This window comes from Sceloporus occidentalis, unplaced genomic scaffold, assembly GCF_023333645.1.
Source record: "Sceloporus occidentalis isolate IW3139 unplaced genomic scaffold, rSceOcc1.0.p SCAF_13, whole genome shotgun sequence".
NCBI lineage: Eukaryota > Metazoa > Chordata > Lepidosauria > Squamata > Phrynosomatidae > Sceloporus > Sceloporus occidentalis.
The window spans coordinates 3,716,892-3,732,889 of NW_028316993.1; the positions used below are offsets into that span (position 1 = coordinate 3,716,892).

Sequence of the window (15,998 nt, forward strand, 5' to 3'; positions counted from 1 at the left end):
TAGCTGCTTGTTGCTTTGACTAGGTGCAACATTTCGCCAACAATTCAGAGCGTGGCACATGTGGGCTATATGTGTGCATGGCATAGATGTGATCAGCGCAGACAGCGAAACAGGTTTTATTCATTTGGTAGGAAGGGAAGCTCTTGCACCCTCTTCTGGACATCTTGGAGAGCGGCATTTTGACACGATGCATGTGTTTCCAGATGGAGAACTGGAATACCCAGTCCAAGGACACTGTATTTTTTTCCTTTATAACTTTTATTTCTGTAAGTATGTTAGTGTAATCTAAAGAAGACCGCAAAACCAGGGGAGCAACAAATTTGTTCTGGACTTTAGACTGGGCTTTAAAGGAGCTGTCCAAGAGTCTGAATTCTCTCCTGTCTGAATGGTTTGGCATCTTGGGTCCTCCTTTGGTTTCAGGTGAAAGATTGCAATCCAGTTCTGTGAACTTAGCAGAGCGATGGCACAATGAAAGCTTCAATTAAGGCAGGGTGATTTTGGGATAACAATGCCCAGAATCCCCCCAGACATTTGGATCTTTCTGTGGGTGTTCTGACATGTAGTTTGACTCCACTTTAAATGCTATAGCTCCATCCTATGCAATCTTACAATTTATAGTCTTACATGTTCTTGAGCCTTCTCTGCCAAAGAGTGCTGTTGTATAGCCAAAGCACAAATCCTAGGATTCTGTAGAATAGAACTGTGGCAGTTAAAGTGGTGTCAAACTGCATTATTTCTACAGTGCAGATAAGCCCTAAGCCTTGAATCTTCCATTATGTATAATGGGACTTGAACGTCTATGGATTTGAACCGAACCCCAGCAGATGCCAAGGGCCCACTGTAGTCACCTTTGGGAATTATTAATCTCTGGTTAAGCAATCCTGAGAATGGACATACCAAATATCTAGATAGATGATAGATAGATAGATAGATAGATAGATAGATAGATAGATAGATAGATAGACAGACAGATCTTTCCCAGGCTGTAGGATGAGTGGACCCCATTTTGCCTGGTCTTGGAGAGGTCTTCCTATCTCTTTCTGAGGCCCACATCTCACCCCACACGCCTTGCTCCAGCATCCCCCCAACAATAACAGGTGGAGAGATGTGTTTCCTCTTTTGCAGGAGATAAACCAAGGTTTAATTGCCTTGCCCTTTCAAGGCATTTAGCTTCCAGCGGAGCATTTTGTCTTAGCTGGGAAGAGAACATTCATTATTCAACAGCTTCTCCCTCTTCCCCTTCCTCTCCAGTCCTTTCCCAGAAGCTGCTGTCCATTTGTCACTCGAATGTAAGGTCTTCTTGCCTTTCTCTGCAGTTCTCTGCAACATTATGTTATATCCCTGGGCTGCATCCACATGCCAGAAATCATGCGGTTTGACACCACTTTAACTGCCATGGCTCCATGGTGTGGAATCATGGGGCTGGTAGTTTGTTCCGGCACCGGAGCTCTCTGGCAGGAAAGGCTAAATCCAGTGGGCCCTTGGTCTCTGCTGAGGTTTGGTTTTGCAAGTCCTATTAAATCCAATGGCATAATAAAATGGTGTCCCTTATATAAAATGGCAAAATCGAGATTTGCTATTTGGAATTGGAATTCATGTATTTTTAAAATATTTTCAAGCTAAGGATGGTTGAACCCACGGATAAAGAATCTGTGGATATGGAGGGCCAACTGTATCTCACAAAGGATTAACTGAGACTTTCCTTACCAAATTGGGACAGATCAAGGATAGAGAGGAAGAGTGTAAGTTCTGCCAAGCAGCAGGCCTTTTAGCATTGCCACAGTACCCTGTGACTTTCCCGAAGCTTGGGAAAAGTTTTGTCTTTGGACTACAATTTCCAGAATCCCCAAGCAATACTGGATCAACTTTTACCTATTTTGCAAAAGATGCTTAGGAGTCAGGATCTTTCAGTCCTCAAATCATCTGGGGCTGTGGGGTTTGTTTAAGCATTAAAATATTTGCAGTGTGGCCGTCCATGTGCCTCGGGAGACTTTAAAAATCTCCCCTGTTGGAAGTACAGAAATGGGACCCTTGCGCTATGTTCCAATGAGCAATACAGGGCCATGCTCTTGTCTAAAGCATCACTTTCTCCATGCAGAGGGGCAGAGAGTGACCATGCGCAGCTGTTTTGTGATGGATTGCCCCTCTTTTGCCAATGGGATGTTTGGCACAGGCTGCCAGCTACCTAGGCTGTGAGGTTTGTCTAATCTGCCTTTCCATCTGGACTGGAAAACTCTCTCTCTTAACATATTAGGAAAGGATTGGTTTAGGGGAGGGGAGGCCAATGCCTGTGGAATGGCTATGGGGCCTGCAGTCCTTCTCCCTTGCAATGCTTAGACAGTTCTCCATGGCTCCAGATCCAAACACACAGCATGAGACTCCCCTTGTGGCCCGAGCCTCAAGAACTGTGGTGATATACAGTCCAACAACATGTTTTTCTTCCCAGCAACCTGGAGCTCCTGCACCTTCCAGTAACTCCCTCCTGTCTGGCTGAAGGATTAGATTCTGCATCAGCAACTTCTTTGCTTTGGAGAAGCATTATCATTTTGATTTTACGCTCTAGTGGCCTCTTTTGGCTGAATTCAGGATTACAGAGTGGTGCCACTTTTTTGCTTAGAACATTCCCTTTGTCCCTTGTTGTTCGCTCCTTTTCAGTGCATCAGCCAAAAAGTAGAGGTTCTTTAAAACTGTGGGAAGAACATATCCAAGGGAGTGCGCTATTTCTTAATGGAGGTATGAACTCGTTGATCCACCCTTTCCAAATGTTAAGTATGGATTAAATGGACATCCAGTGTGGCGCCACATGGACCATGATGTAGGGAGATCTTGTAGCACCTTTGAGCTGCAGTTCTTCCTATGCATCTTTCATAACTTTCCCCATCTTGATCGCACACTGATGTTGCTTGGTCACACGTGTCCCCATTTTCATCTGTGAAATGTTGGAAGATATGAAATTGAATGACAAATATGGACGAAAATGATTAAGTGTCAAGGATGCAGGAGCAAGCCAGTGCATGAGTCTGCATGCACCCAGGAAATCCCAGTCCAGGGCAGGAGCACAGTAGGGCAGCCATGCGGAGGAAGAGGCCAAAGGGACTGTCTTTACAAGGAACGTCAGAAACCCTTCGCGTCGTGGGAAAAGGAGCCAAGTAAGGGTTTAAAAGGACACAGGATTTTGGAACTTTGTGGGATGGAAGCAGGTTGGCGTAAAGCCATACAAGTCAACTGTGACTGGCTGCTATGTCATTTCAAACCAAAAAGGGCCCATGGGAGCTGTTCACAGAGGCCAAAAAAGAGAAAGAAGCCCCCAGCTTGCTTCTTCTTTCTCTGCATTTTGAAATGGGGGAAACATCAGCGCTTGGAAAAGCGATTTTTAGGGATGAGAGTTTCTAGCATCCCCCTAAAACCATAAAATGTGATGTAAAGGTCTTTAATCAAAAGAGAGACTGTAGTCAAGACTGGGAAGGAAACTCAGGGTACATCTACATGGTAGAAATAATGCAGTTTGGCACCACTTTGAGTGCTGCAGCTACGCAATCCTGTAGTTGGTCTTCTCTGCCAATGTGTGCCGATGTCTCACCAAACTACAAATCCCAGGGTTCTGTAAGATGGAGCCATGGCAGTTCAAGTGGTGCCCAGTAGTTCCAGAGATTTCTTGGTGGTTTCCAGACCTTTCCCCATATTGGTCACTCTCCTCTGGACACACTCCAGTTTAGTCCACATTCAATGAACTGGACATAATATTCCAAGAAGCACAAAAGTGGGGTACTATTACTTCCCTCGATCTAGACACTGCACTCCTATCGATGCAGCCTAGAATTGCATTTGCTTTCTTAGCTGCCGCATCACACTGCTGTCTTATGTTCAGCATGTGGTCTACTATTGTCAACCTGGATTTCTTAGCACTTCTGCTACATAGCTAAGTACATATAAAGTTAGTTGACATAGACCATGATAGATGATCCCAGCATAACTGTACAAAGAAACTTAGATTTTGATAATAAGTGAGTCTCTTTTCAGTGTTTACCATTTTTACACATCACTGTTGTGCTAGTCAGTTGTATGTATGTATGTGTCTATCTATCTATCTATCTATCTATTGATGTTGTGTTTCTAAGGCTTGCTGGGGACAGAGGACTAGTTTGTTCAGTCATTTGCAGAACGGTTCCTTGCAAAAGAAAAAGCAAACTACTCTACCCGACATGACAGCTTTAATGAACATGGAGTAAACAAAGAGGACCATTAGGATAATTCAAGATTACACGCTTAATAACAAAAACGAAGAAAAGGTCAAAGATGGCACAGCCGACGTGAGCCATGGGGTTAGTCCGAGTGTGCAGCCAGAATGTAATTAACCAAAAGTGGTTTTCAATTTAAATGTAAAGGATTAATTTAAACACGGTCTCAGTTGGGCAGAGAGAAATAGCCCATCATTACCCATTCTGAGAGACAGTTGTATTCTAATTAAAGAAGGGAGAATGTCCTCCGGCAGATAGATCCAACGCTGGGTTGTCAATTTAGGCTTTTTTGTGCCTAAAGAAGAAAAGCCAAACCTTGATTGTGCCATTTTATATAAGGGACACCATTGTACTGTCCACTGCATTTAATGGGACATCAGTATCTATGGATTTGGGGATCCACTGGGTGTCTTGGAACCAAACTCCATCAGAAACAAAGGGCACGCTATATTTAGGAGTCTGGTTACGCATACCATACATAGGTTTAATTTCAGTCAAGGATGAGTTTGAGCATGTGCAGAGTGTCTCTCTCACCTTCTTTTGTGAAGTTGCTGCCAGCTTGCTGGGCTTCAGTCCTCTGCCTTGCAAGCTGAGAAAGCTTTGGCTTTTGGACTACAGCTCCCAGGATGCTCAACTAGCATGCTGGCTAGGAAATCATGGGAGTCATAGTCCCTCCTGGGGGGCAAAATCGAATTTGTCTGAGCTCTGCCAGCTAGTAAGTAAAAGTGATTCATGCTGCCTGGGTGATTCATGGAAATTCTTTCCCAGCTGCTTCACAAAATGTCTGCAAAGCATGAAAACTTTTTTTTGCCCCTTCTTATCGTCTGTCTGACCTTTTGCCCCTCTTGATGCGTTCAGACGGAGAGCATTTTTCCAGGCAACTTGCTGCCAATTTGGTCAAGACTAGAGTTCCAAAGGCCAGAAGTGAAGTGCATTGCGCAATGTGCCTGTGCATTTCCCAAGTTGTCCTCCCAACTCATCCCAAAACCATTTCTGTTCCAACTGAAAGCTGTATGCTGTTTGACATCGGAGGAAGCAGGAGCAAAGGAAGCCCTTTCCCTTGGATTCCTACCCCATTGGGAATTTTGATCCTTTCTACCAAGAAATGACCCTGGTTTGGGGATGCGGTGAATCAGACGGAGGAGCGTGGGAGAGCCGCATAGGGACTCTTTTCTTTCCAAAGGATTTCTTTTGCAAACTATTTGGAAACTTTAGCAGGTCCAAAATTCTGTGGATATAGATATATGGGCTGGTTATAGGGAAAATGGTTATAGATCTCAGTGAAAAGTTCAAGGCTCCAGACGGAGCCAGCAATGAGATTATGGCCTGATGATCAAGGGGAAAATGGCAAATTAACAGACATTAATTGAATTGTGTGGAATGGATCATAGGCTAATTCAGCAGGGGATTATTTGCTCATTGTTGGGAAAAGAAATGACACACCGTTCAGCCCCTTGGAGTCAGGAAGAGGTGAAAGTAAAGTGGGCACAATAGGACCACATATTGCTTTGCTCTGGTGCCACAACAAACTACCAATCCCAGAATTCCAGAGCATTAAGCCATGGAGGTTAAAGTGGTGTCAAACCGGATTATTTCTGTACTGCAGATGCAGTCTCAGTGGGGTAGTATGGTAGCCTAGTTTATCTTGGCAGCCATGAGGGCTAGTAACTTGCTTGCTTATTACTGAAAGCTAAGATACTTGATAGACAGAATTGTCTATTCTGCACAATTTAACCGGTGGTGCTTTGTATTCTAACCAGACTACACACAATTCTGGATTTAGTTGGGATCACAGAACCAAGATGGAGAGGTGGAGGGACAAGTTAGAGAAATGACAGGGACGCTCTATGGGGATCAATGTGCTAAAATGGTAACTTAGGCTGTATCTACACTGCAGAATTAATGCACTTTGATACCACCTTGACTGGCACAGCTCCATCCTATGGGATCTGTAATTTGTAGGGAGTTTTTGTGGCACCAGACAGAAAAGACTAAAGATCTCACAAAATTACAAATCTCAGAATTCCATAGCACTGAGCCATGGCAGTTAAAGCAGTGTCAAACTACATTAATTCTGCATTGTAGATGCAGCCACAAACATCACATACAAACTGATGGGTGGCTACTGTGTAAAGTACACAGACACACAGACTTACAAATTTCTATCCATGTACACCCCTGTTTAACCCCAAGATTTCTTCTCTGCTGCATTCTGCTAGGAATAAACATGCCAAATGGAGATCCAGGGAAACTTCACCCAGGGCTGGAAGTGGAAGGGGCATCTTCTGGGATCTTCTTTCCCCATGCCTGGGCTCACAGCACTATACAAAAGAGCCGTTTCTCACGGAAGGGGTTCTCCGAAGAGGGCACAGGGGTTACCAGCGGGTCTTCCTTGGCATGGGCTTCACAGTAAGCCAAGAGGTCAGCTGCTGCCTTGGATACCTGCCATGGAAACACACAGAGAAAGAAAACCAAAGTTTCCAGAGATCATTTTAACACAGATCCTTTTGCAACCTTGAAGCTGGACGATTATATTGCATTGCTCAAGGGGTGGCCCTCAGTGGCTGTTTGCTGGCTTCGCCTCTCAATGGAATAGTTGACAGAGGTGCACCTATGTACATGCATGCACACTGCTGAGGAACAGGAGAGCACATTGGAAAGCTTACCTTCATGCGATCGATGTTCACTTCCAATTTGAGCTGCTCCACTGTCTTACGGGCCTCCGCAATCTTGGCCATGTTATTGGACATTATAGTCCTTCACCTTCACGTCTGCCTTGGCCTTGCTGTCAATTGGCAGGGAGACAAAGAGGCAATAAATAAATACATCCATCTGTACATACAGCCATAAAGTCAACACAAATCAACCGGCCTTTGATCCAATGTGCTCTCTCAGTTATTACAGTATATATGACAAACTCTGACGGCCCTCCTCTCTATAAAATATATGCATACAAAATATATAGGGGAGCCAGAATAGCATTGGAGTTTGAGTGTTGGACTAGTAAGAGTCCTAGATACCAGGATTTGAATTCTCACACAGCTTTGAAACCCCCCTGGGTGGCTTTGGCCAAGTCCCACTCTGGGTGCATCTACACTGTTGACGTAATACAGTTTGACACCACTTTAACTGCCATGGCTCCATCCTACAGAACCCTGGGAACTGTAGTTTTGTGAGGCACCAGCACTCTTGGACAGAGAAAGCTAAAGACTTTGTAAAACTACAAATCCAGGATTCCGTGGGGTAGAACTACAGCACTTAAAAGTGGTGTCAAACTGCATTATTCCTACAGTGTAACTGCACCCATAGAGGTAGCTCAGACCCAGTCGGTGTGGTCATGTGGGAAGAAGGGGGTTCGCCACATCCAAATCCTAAAGCTTGCAAAAAATGGCAGAAGGATCCTGTAGGGCTGACTGTATATTTTAAAAATCTTGTTTCAATTATTTATTGATTTCAAATCTGGAATTGCTTACGTTGCTTGTTTGATTGGTTTCCTGCCCTGAGATCTGCTGATAAAAGGCCGGGATGCAAAAACATTTCATTAAATAATAAATCAATTGATAAAGACTTCTGGAGGAGGTGGTCCAACTAACAGTGCTTTCCCCTATGGAAAAGGAAAAGGAAAAGGGGAGGGAGAACCAACATGAAGATCTGCCACCTGTTTGAACGCTCCCAAAGATAAAGAACCAAGAGAGCAAAGGGATAAGATGAAGGGAAAGCGATCAGCATGGCGTGATAGCGCAACGGCGGGGAGTCATGGCACTGCGCCATGATTTGAGAGGGAAAGGTGTGAGCTACCCAGTGGGCAGAGCGGCAGGGTGGCAAGGATGGCAAACACAACTAATTAGCCCCCTTCTTGCCACTTCCCTCCAGCTCCTGACCCTCATCATCCATGTTCAAAGCCCTGGGCTAATTGCCCAGCCCTCCTGCAAGGCCAAAGGAAAGGTTACAGCTGGCAGAGGGAGGATAAAAGCCTACAGAGCAGCCAGAGGGCTCCATCAACTGTGTTTGGTGCAGGAAAGAGAGCAGGCTCAAGGGAGAACTCTCACTAGAACCTAGCTTGAATGCTACAAGCCAATCTATCGAGGCTCTCGGTGCCTCTGAGCATATGCAGAGACATTCTGCTGCCCCAAGGAGTGTGGTGTCATGGAGTCAAAGATTTCTGACCTCCAGGACTTGGTTGCTGGGGGGGGGGATCTCAATGTTTTGAATTCATTTCATAGAATCATTGAGTTGGAAGAGAGCCCAAGGGTCATCCGATCCAGCCGCCTTCTGCCATGCAGGAATACCCCATCAAAGTACTTCCGACAGACGGCCATCCAGCCTCTGTTTCAAAACTTCCAAAGAAGGAGACTCTACTAGAGTAGTACTATTACTTTCCTTGATCTAGATATTACACTCGTATTGATGCAGTCCAGGATCATATTGGCTTTTTAAGCTGCATCCCACTGTTGCCTCATTTTATCTTGGCATCCACTAAGATCCCAGATCCCTTTTGCAAGTACAGTACTGCTGTCAACCAGGTGCTACCTTCCTATATCTGTGAATTTCATTTGCCAGATTTGGAGCTGTATGGAAGTTGGGTCTGGATCTGTAGACCTACACAAGAATATACATCCCCTGCAGCAGATTTGTTTTTCTGCACCAGGAGCGGATCGTCAAACAACTGAAGCCTGGGCACAGAGCCTCTGAGCATGTGTGGAGTGGGAATATTGTTATGAACAGTCATGTCAAGCACAGGTTGCACAGAGACAAAAAGTTGTGTCTCTGCTTCTCCTTCCCCATCCCTACGGAGAAACCAACTTGCCATGGTGCCCGCCTATACCAGCTGTGCCCAAGCCTTTCCAAGCTTGGCAGCTGCTCCCAAGGGTACAGACAGTCCCTCATCTCATCTCTAAGCAGGTAAATATCAAAAAGGATGAGCTATTATGATTGGGAAAGAACTGGGGCTACTTAGATCATCCCACTAAAAACAGCATCCAGTGTTGCAAGGTGTTTCAGCTCCCCCCAAAATAACCCAGTGTTGGTCCAGCTGGCAACCTTCAGAAATAGGCACAAATTCAGTCAATTGAATTAGAAGGTCTGATCCAGAGCACCAATTAAACCTTGAACTCCCAAATCGCTGCCACCTGTCTATTAAAATTAGCACCTTAGTGAATATAGCATTTAAAATAGGTACAATTGGATTCATGTGATTCTTTTCTCTTATTGCTGCTGACTTCATCCTTGGAAAAATATCTCAATGAAGCCCCTTTTCAAAAGGGGAGAGTAGGCTGACAAAGCCATGAAGATGATACCTTCTCGAAACTGACTCTTTAGCAAAATGCATTTCATTTTAAGGAGGTTTATTGATTGGCTTCTGTTCAGGAAGAATCTTTGCCTTTACAGCCATGGAGTGTACTTTTGCATTTCTGTACAGACACAGATCCCCAAATTTCTAGCAATTGCAGTAACTTTCAAATTCAGCAGAGCATTCAGCAAAACAGTTTAGGTTCTGTCTATCTATCTATCCATCCATCCATCCTACCATCTATCTTATCCTATCCTATCCTATCCTATCCTATCTTATCTATTATTTACTTCATTTATATCCTATCTTTCTTCCAGAGTGAATCCTGGCTTCCAGAAATAACAAATTAAAAACGTTTACAATAAAACTTTGAAAACAATTAAAAATCTCCCCCTCACATTAAACACCACAAAATCATTTAAAAGCCACACAAAAGTTAAAACAAATAAAACATCCCGAGCAAAAGGACACAAGAAATGCGGACACCGCAAATAGAAGAGTTCTGAGCTGGACAATTTTCAATGACTCACGATCTGCAATTTGCGAAATTTGGAGACAGAAATAAATTTTCATTTTGGGGAACAGAATTCTTATTTTTTTTGGGGGGGGGGAAATGGTCTCTTCCCTTCGCTTGGCTACATCCCACCTAAAAACCATCACCTCTGTGCCCTTCTCATGGACTTCCCAGTTGGAAATGGGATACTGGTGTTGGCAAAGCTGGATCCAGCAAGTCAGTTCTTAAGTTCTGTGAACAACTTTAGGTAGGAAGACATGTTCATTTCACGTACAAACCCAGCAAGAAAAGGCAAGGCGGAATGGCGGCTTTGCTTCCTACCTGTTGGTCGATGGATGAGATTTCCAGTTCTCTCTTCTCTCCTGGTCTCTGTTCGCAATGAGCAAGTGCTGGCAGCTGCCACCTGGAGCCTCATCCCCAAAGGCAAGGAAGGAGGGCAGAAAGGGAGCCACCTCCCTCTGCTCCCCGGCAGACCCAGCCGCATTGGAGGGATGTTTGTGGCAAGAATAGAAAGAGTCCAGGACAAAATCTTCCAGAGAAAAGTGGGCTGAGATTCTGATTTGTTTCTGGCAATGGTGGCTTCCCAGATGTCTTGTTCTGGAATAAAGTGTACTTCCAGGTCTCCCCAAGAATTACTTTGGCCTCAAACACCAACACACGGTCCTGCTACAGGTTGAGTCTCCGTTACCTGGAATTTCAAAATCTGAAACATTCCAACATCCAAAACTTTTTCATGGGTGGATGAGATAGTGACACCTTTGCTTTCTGAAGGATCAGTGTACACAAACTTTGTTCCATGCACAACATTGTTTAAAACGTTGAATAAAATTACTTTCGGGCTATGTACATAAGGTGCATACGAAACATAAATGAATTTTGTGTTTAGACTTGTGTCCCATCTCCAAAGTATCTCATTATGTAAATATATGCAAATATGGGTATTCTGCAGTCACTTCCCCCTCGCAAAAAAATTGAAATCTAAAACACTTCTGGTCCCAAGAATTTCAGATAAGGGAGGCCCAACCTGTATTATGTACCCTCATACCCTCCAACTGTCCTCTTTCGCAAGGACATCCCGATTAATCCTCTGTCATCCCACTTTTCCACATGTTTTTTACAATGTTTTGGTTTCTCTCGCCTCTTCCCACTTTCCCTCTTCGTCCCCAGTTTGCCTCAATTGCTGCAAACTGAGTCCAAAGCACAAAAATAGGCTGGGATCCTGCATGCGGGTTATGTATGCGCAAGGACAGTAGTGACATTGCTACGAAGTGGATCCTAGTTTGACCAAGAGTGCCTTAGAATTCAAAGGTATAGCCGTGTTTGTCTGTAGAATCGGTATGTAGAGAGATGTTGTAGCACCTTTGAGACTAACTGAAGAAAGAAGTTGGCAGCAGGAGCTTTCCTAGACTTAAGACTACTTCCTCAGATGCAGTTAGACATTTTGAAGAGTTAGGAGTTCTCTATCCAAAAGCAAAGTCTCAACATGATGGTTTTTTGGTCTTGTGTTGGTTCATTCCTCTGTCTGCAATGCTATTTATGTCCACAGTGAGGTGCTGAAAGCAAGAGAATAATGCCATACAGAAGCCCTAGGGAAGACAAACAGAATAAAGTATACAAGCAAAAATACCGGTATATTGACAGAATCATATACAGAAATGAAGCACATGGACAGCCTAGACACAAATAAAGTTCTGGTTTCTTCTGGCCTTTTTGAATGTCTGTGTGGGAAAACAGCAGTGTACTTTGACATTATTTTCCTTTCCTTCATCCTTTCCATCCTTTATTACAGGACCCTAAGTTTTACCCTTGACTTATCCATGAATTATATAAAAATCCATAACTCTGGCCCCCAAAACTTCCTCTCGACTTATGCATGAGGTCGACTTACAGTCGAGTATTTACGGTACTTAACTACCATATATACTCAACTATAAGTCGGCCTCATGTATAAGTTGAGGGCAAATTTTGGGGTCAAAATTATGGATTTTGACATGATCCGTGGATGAGTCGAGGGTAAAATCCAGAGGCACATAATAAAGGATCTAAAGGATGAAGCAAAGGAAAACAATGCCAAAGAACTTACGAAATTGTACATACACACAGTACCTATATTGACCCGGGGATAAGTCGACTCAGGTTTTTGGGGTCAATTTTTTGACTAAAATTTCTAGAGGATATACAGTATGTAGTAAAGGTGCTAAGAAACCTCATTAATGAATTGCAAATATGCATAATAGGAAGCAAGCAAAAGTGTCCCATAGTACATCCGGCTCTATTAAGGTACAATGGGACTCCTAGTGAGTGTCTCAATGCACTATGGGACCAACGCACATCAGTCACATTGGGCATTGATCCTTATGCGCATCTTTTACAGTTCTCTGCTTCCATGGATTCTTTATTCACAGATTCCACCCTCCATTTTGGAGAATGGAGGCCTATATCCAAGAAGGGGAGACTTTGCTACTCAGTGTGGCATCTGATTGAATCCAGATGGACTCCTAGTTCCTTTGACCTGATGTCATGCCCATGTGCATGCGCACACACACACACACACACACACACACACACATACACACACACTTTGTGAGGCAGTCGCCTCCTGGCTCTAGTTTCTCCGTCTCCTCTGCGGCAGCTGTGATAAGGAGGCCAAGGGGCTAAAATTAACCCCAGGCAAAAATTAAAAATAAACCCTCAGGCCAGTGTCTGGAAAAGATCAGAGAGGATCCAGACACCAGGAGAAGGGAAACAGGAGGGGGGCAGTCCATGCTGAAATGCGCACCTTATTTCTCGCTTTGCATTTAGGTTTTGCAACCAGGCAGAGTATCAGCTATTTGCCAGAAGAAGAGTTGCGTGACCAGATCCTATCTGATTTTGGAAGCTCAGGAAAGTCAGGCCTCCAACATCTCATTGAATGTGGTCAAGCAAAATCAGAGTCCTTTCAAGATGGGAAATATTATTAATGAGGAGGAAGACATAAGCTAGGAGAGGCCACAGCCATTTGCTTTTGCCTGATCCAACTGGGAAGGCAAGATAAAAATTAAACAAACAAACAAACACAAATAAGATTCTGTCCCTTCTTTCATCTTCCTTCCAGTGTGTTGAATAAATGCAAACTACTGTACTTTTGCACTTTGAACTCAGTTTGCAGCCATTGAAGTAAGCTGAGGACAAAGAGTGAAGGAGAGAGAAACTGGGACATTTTAAAAGCAGCTGGAATAGAGGATTAGTTGGGACTGTCCCTGCCAAATGGAAACGCTTGGAGACTATGCAACCATTCAAAATATCGGCTTCTGCTGTTCTTTGCAGGCTGCATCTTCACTGCAGAAATAATCCAGTTTGATGCCGCATTAATTTGCATGGCTCTATGCTGTGGAATTCCAGGTATTGTAGTCCTGCTCCAGTGCCACAGCAAACTACAGTTCCCAGAATTGCATAGCATGGAGCCGTGGCAATTAAAGCAGTGTCGACTTGGGATTATTCCTGCAGTGAGGAGTTCTTTTGGGGCTTGGAGCTGAGCTGAGAGATGTATCCAGAATGAAATATTCCAGGTTGAGTCCTCTCTCCCAGAGTCTCCATTACTCAGCTCATACTCAGCCAACTCTTTGGTGACTCCAGACGCCGGGGCTCTTCTGTCATCCTTCCAGTACCAGAACTGTACTGATGCGGTTGCCATGGCGACGCAAGGGAAAGCGCCAGCATCCTCAAAGCCGTGGGTGAAAAATATATACACAAGCACTTTTGCCCATGCTGGGTGCCATCCGTCTCCTGTGAGAGAAAGTGTGTGCATGCATGTGCATGTGAGTATATCTGGACACAGACAGGGATGGGGGGTCCTTCTTCTCAGGGCTGTAGCTATAGAGGGCAATCCTGTAACCTTGTTTTAATGAGGATTTGATAAAACTAGCCCTCCTGCTCCCATCATCCTTTGTTGAATGAGTTTGATGGGACTCAGAGTCCAGCAACATCTGGAGCGGCACAGATTTACCAACCTTGTTGTTGTTGTTGTTATTGTGCACCTTCAAGTCATTTCGGACTTATGGCAACTCTATCCCAGAATTTTTTGGCAAGTTTATTCCAAGGGGGTTTGCCATTGTCTTTCCCTGAGGCTGAGAGCATGCAACTTGCCCAAGGTCTCCCAATCGGGTTCATGGCCAAGCAGGGAATCGGATCTTGGTCTACCAGCCTTACTGGCATTTAAAAGCAAAACCTTTGCATCGTGTGCCTGAAGGTGACAAAATGATGGCAATAGGTCATGGTAGAATCCAAAGGCATGGCTGTGTTTGTCCGTTGAATCAGTATGTAGAGAGATTTTGTAGCACCTTTGAGACTCACCGAAAGAAAGAAGTGGGCAGCATGAGCTTTTGAAAGCTCATGCTGCCAATTTCTTTTAGTGAGTCTCAAAGGTGCTGCAAGATCTCTCTACACAGTAAGTAATGGTAATTGCTTATTGCAAATACAGTAAGCAAACACAAGAGCTTGTCCAGAAAGAGCAGTTGGCAATCTTCTGGAACAAGGATGCCACCCATTGTGTGTTTAAGAGGGAACTGTAATTCGTCTTGTAAAACCTGTCTTGCTGCTATGAGAGAATAAATCAAACAGGAGCAGAGTTTAATCCAAACTGGAGCGTTGGGCCAGACCCCAGGATTTCGTGTACCTTCTTCACGGTTGGGAAGGCTGTTCCCTTGCGGAACAGATGGCTTCAAGAAGTAGAGTTTTCCCTCCATTCACGGTAAAGGTATATGCCTCATTTAATGAAGGAGATGCATGACTTCTTGGAACAGAAACTTTGGTACCAGAAGCAGGAAAAACATAGCAAGAATGGGGATAGGTTTCCATCACCATATATTCACTAAGTTTCAGCAAACTTGTTAGCCAAAATGAAAAATACACACATGCGAAATGAAGCAACCGGATCAAGTAAGCCTTGCATATAAGTAAATGAAAGCTTCTTCCAAAATGCACCCAGGGACCATTTTTACTTTCTTTCATCAGCCTCCACCTTTCTTATGTTTTCTATTTTGATCGCCAAACTTACAGATCTGTGCTTCGGCTGTGGATGCTTGAATCTATGGATAAAGAATCCTTAGATATGGAGAACTGATTGTGATGTGTAAGTTTCCCGCCTCTTTTTGGGGGGACTAGCAACCCCCAGAATCCCCCAGTGAATTCTTCAGACCAAATAAAAGAGAGCCCTTATCCCAGCCTCTGTTCATATGTGTGTTTGGTTGCAAGAAGCTTAAAGACGGACATGTTTCCGTGGGCCAAAGAGCATTTTTAACATACTTAAGTTTGAACGTGGCAAGAGGGAGGGGAAGGTGATGGCAGAGATTTGTCTATGCAGTCCTCTATCCTGCCCCCCCCCCCAAAAAAAAAAAATCCTCATAATACTATGCAGTTGACAAATCAGGAGGGATCTTAAGTCATAAAGTTTAAAAAACAAGGAGGTAGGCGGTTCAAAACTGTGTCCCATCTGGAAAATATTAGCAGAGGCCCCTGTTCGCCTGCCATGGGTTTCTAAAATAAATGCTCAGCCACAAGTTAGACTCCAGAAAGACCCTCTCTTTCACCCCGCCTCACCTCGCTGGGCCCCACGTTCGGGTTTCCATTACAAGGGGCTGGTGGTGAGCTACTCAGATGGTCCAAATTAGACACACACGTCCCATAAAAAGGATCCCCCTCCTGCCCATCCGTGCGAGGAATTCCCAGCCTGCCTATAAAGCAAAAGAAGTACATCAGAACATTTATAAATGGGGAAAAAATCCCGATCCGGGCCCAAAAAGAAGAAGAAGCTCTAATTGGCATAAGCTTTCAGGGATTCTGGGTGTTGCAGTCCAGAAAAAGTAATGCTTCGGAGCACTGTCCCAGTTGAAATGGTGCAAGGATATGCACTGGACACATATGGGGGAATTTGCTAAAAACCAGCAAAGGGAGAAAAAATGACCCTTAACATGTTTTT

At 44.2% G+C, this 15,998-nt stretch overlaps 1 protein-coding gene across 1 annotated transcript; it reads right to left on the reverse strand.

Annotated features, from left to right (window-relative positions):
- Positions 1–6,551: 6,551 nt before the first annotated feature.
- Positions 6,552–6,988, reverse strand: GNG8 (G protein subunit gamma 8). Its single transcript, XM_089478741.1, has 2 exons — positions 6,905–6,988; positions 6,552–6,680 (listed from the first exon to the last, which is right to left on the reverse strand). Exons 1-2 carry the CDS (start codon positions 6,986–6,988, stop codon positions 6,552–6,554), a joined length of 213 nt encoding a protein of 70 aa, XP_089334867.1.
- Between the last annotated feature and the right edge of the window lie 9,010 nt (positions 6,989–15,998).

Excerpts from the sequence above, each read along its gene's own strand:
- GNG8 (XM_089478741.1), bottom strand. The coding sequence starts at position 6,988 with ATGTCCAATAACATGGCCAAGATTGCGGAGGCCCGTAAGACAGTGGAG. Across the intron at positions 6,681-6,904 it reads TGAACATCGATCGCATGAAG|GTATCCAAGGCAGCAGCTGA; the intron begins GTAAGCTTTCCA and ends TTTCCATGGCAG.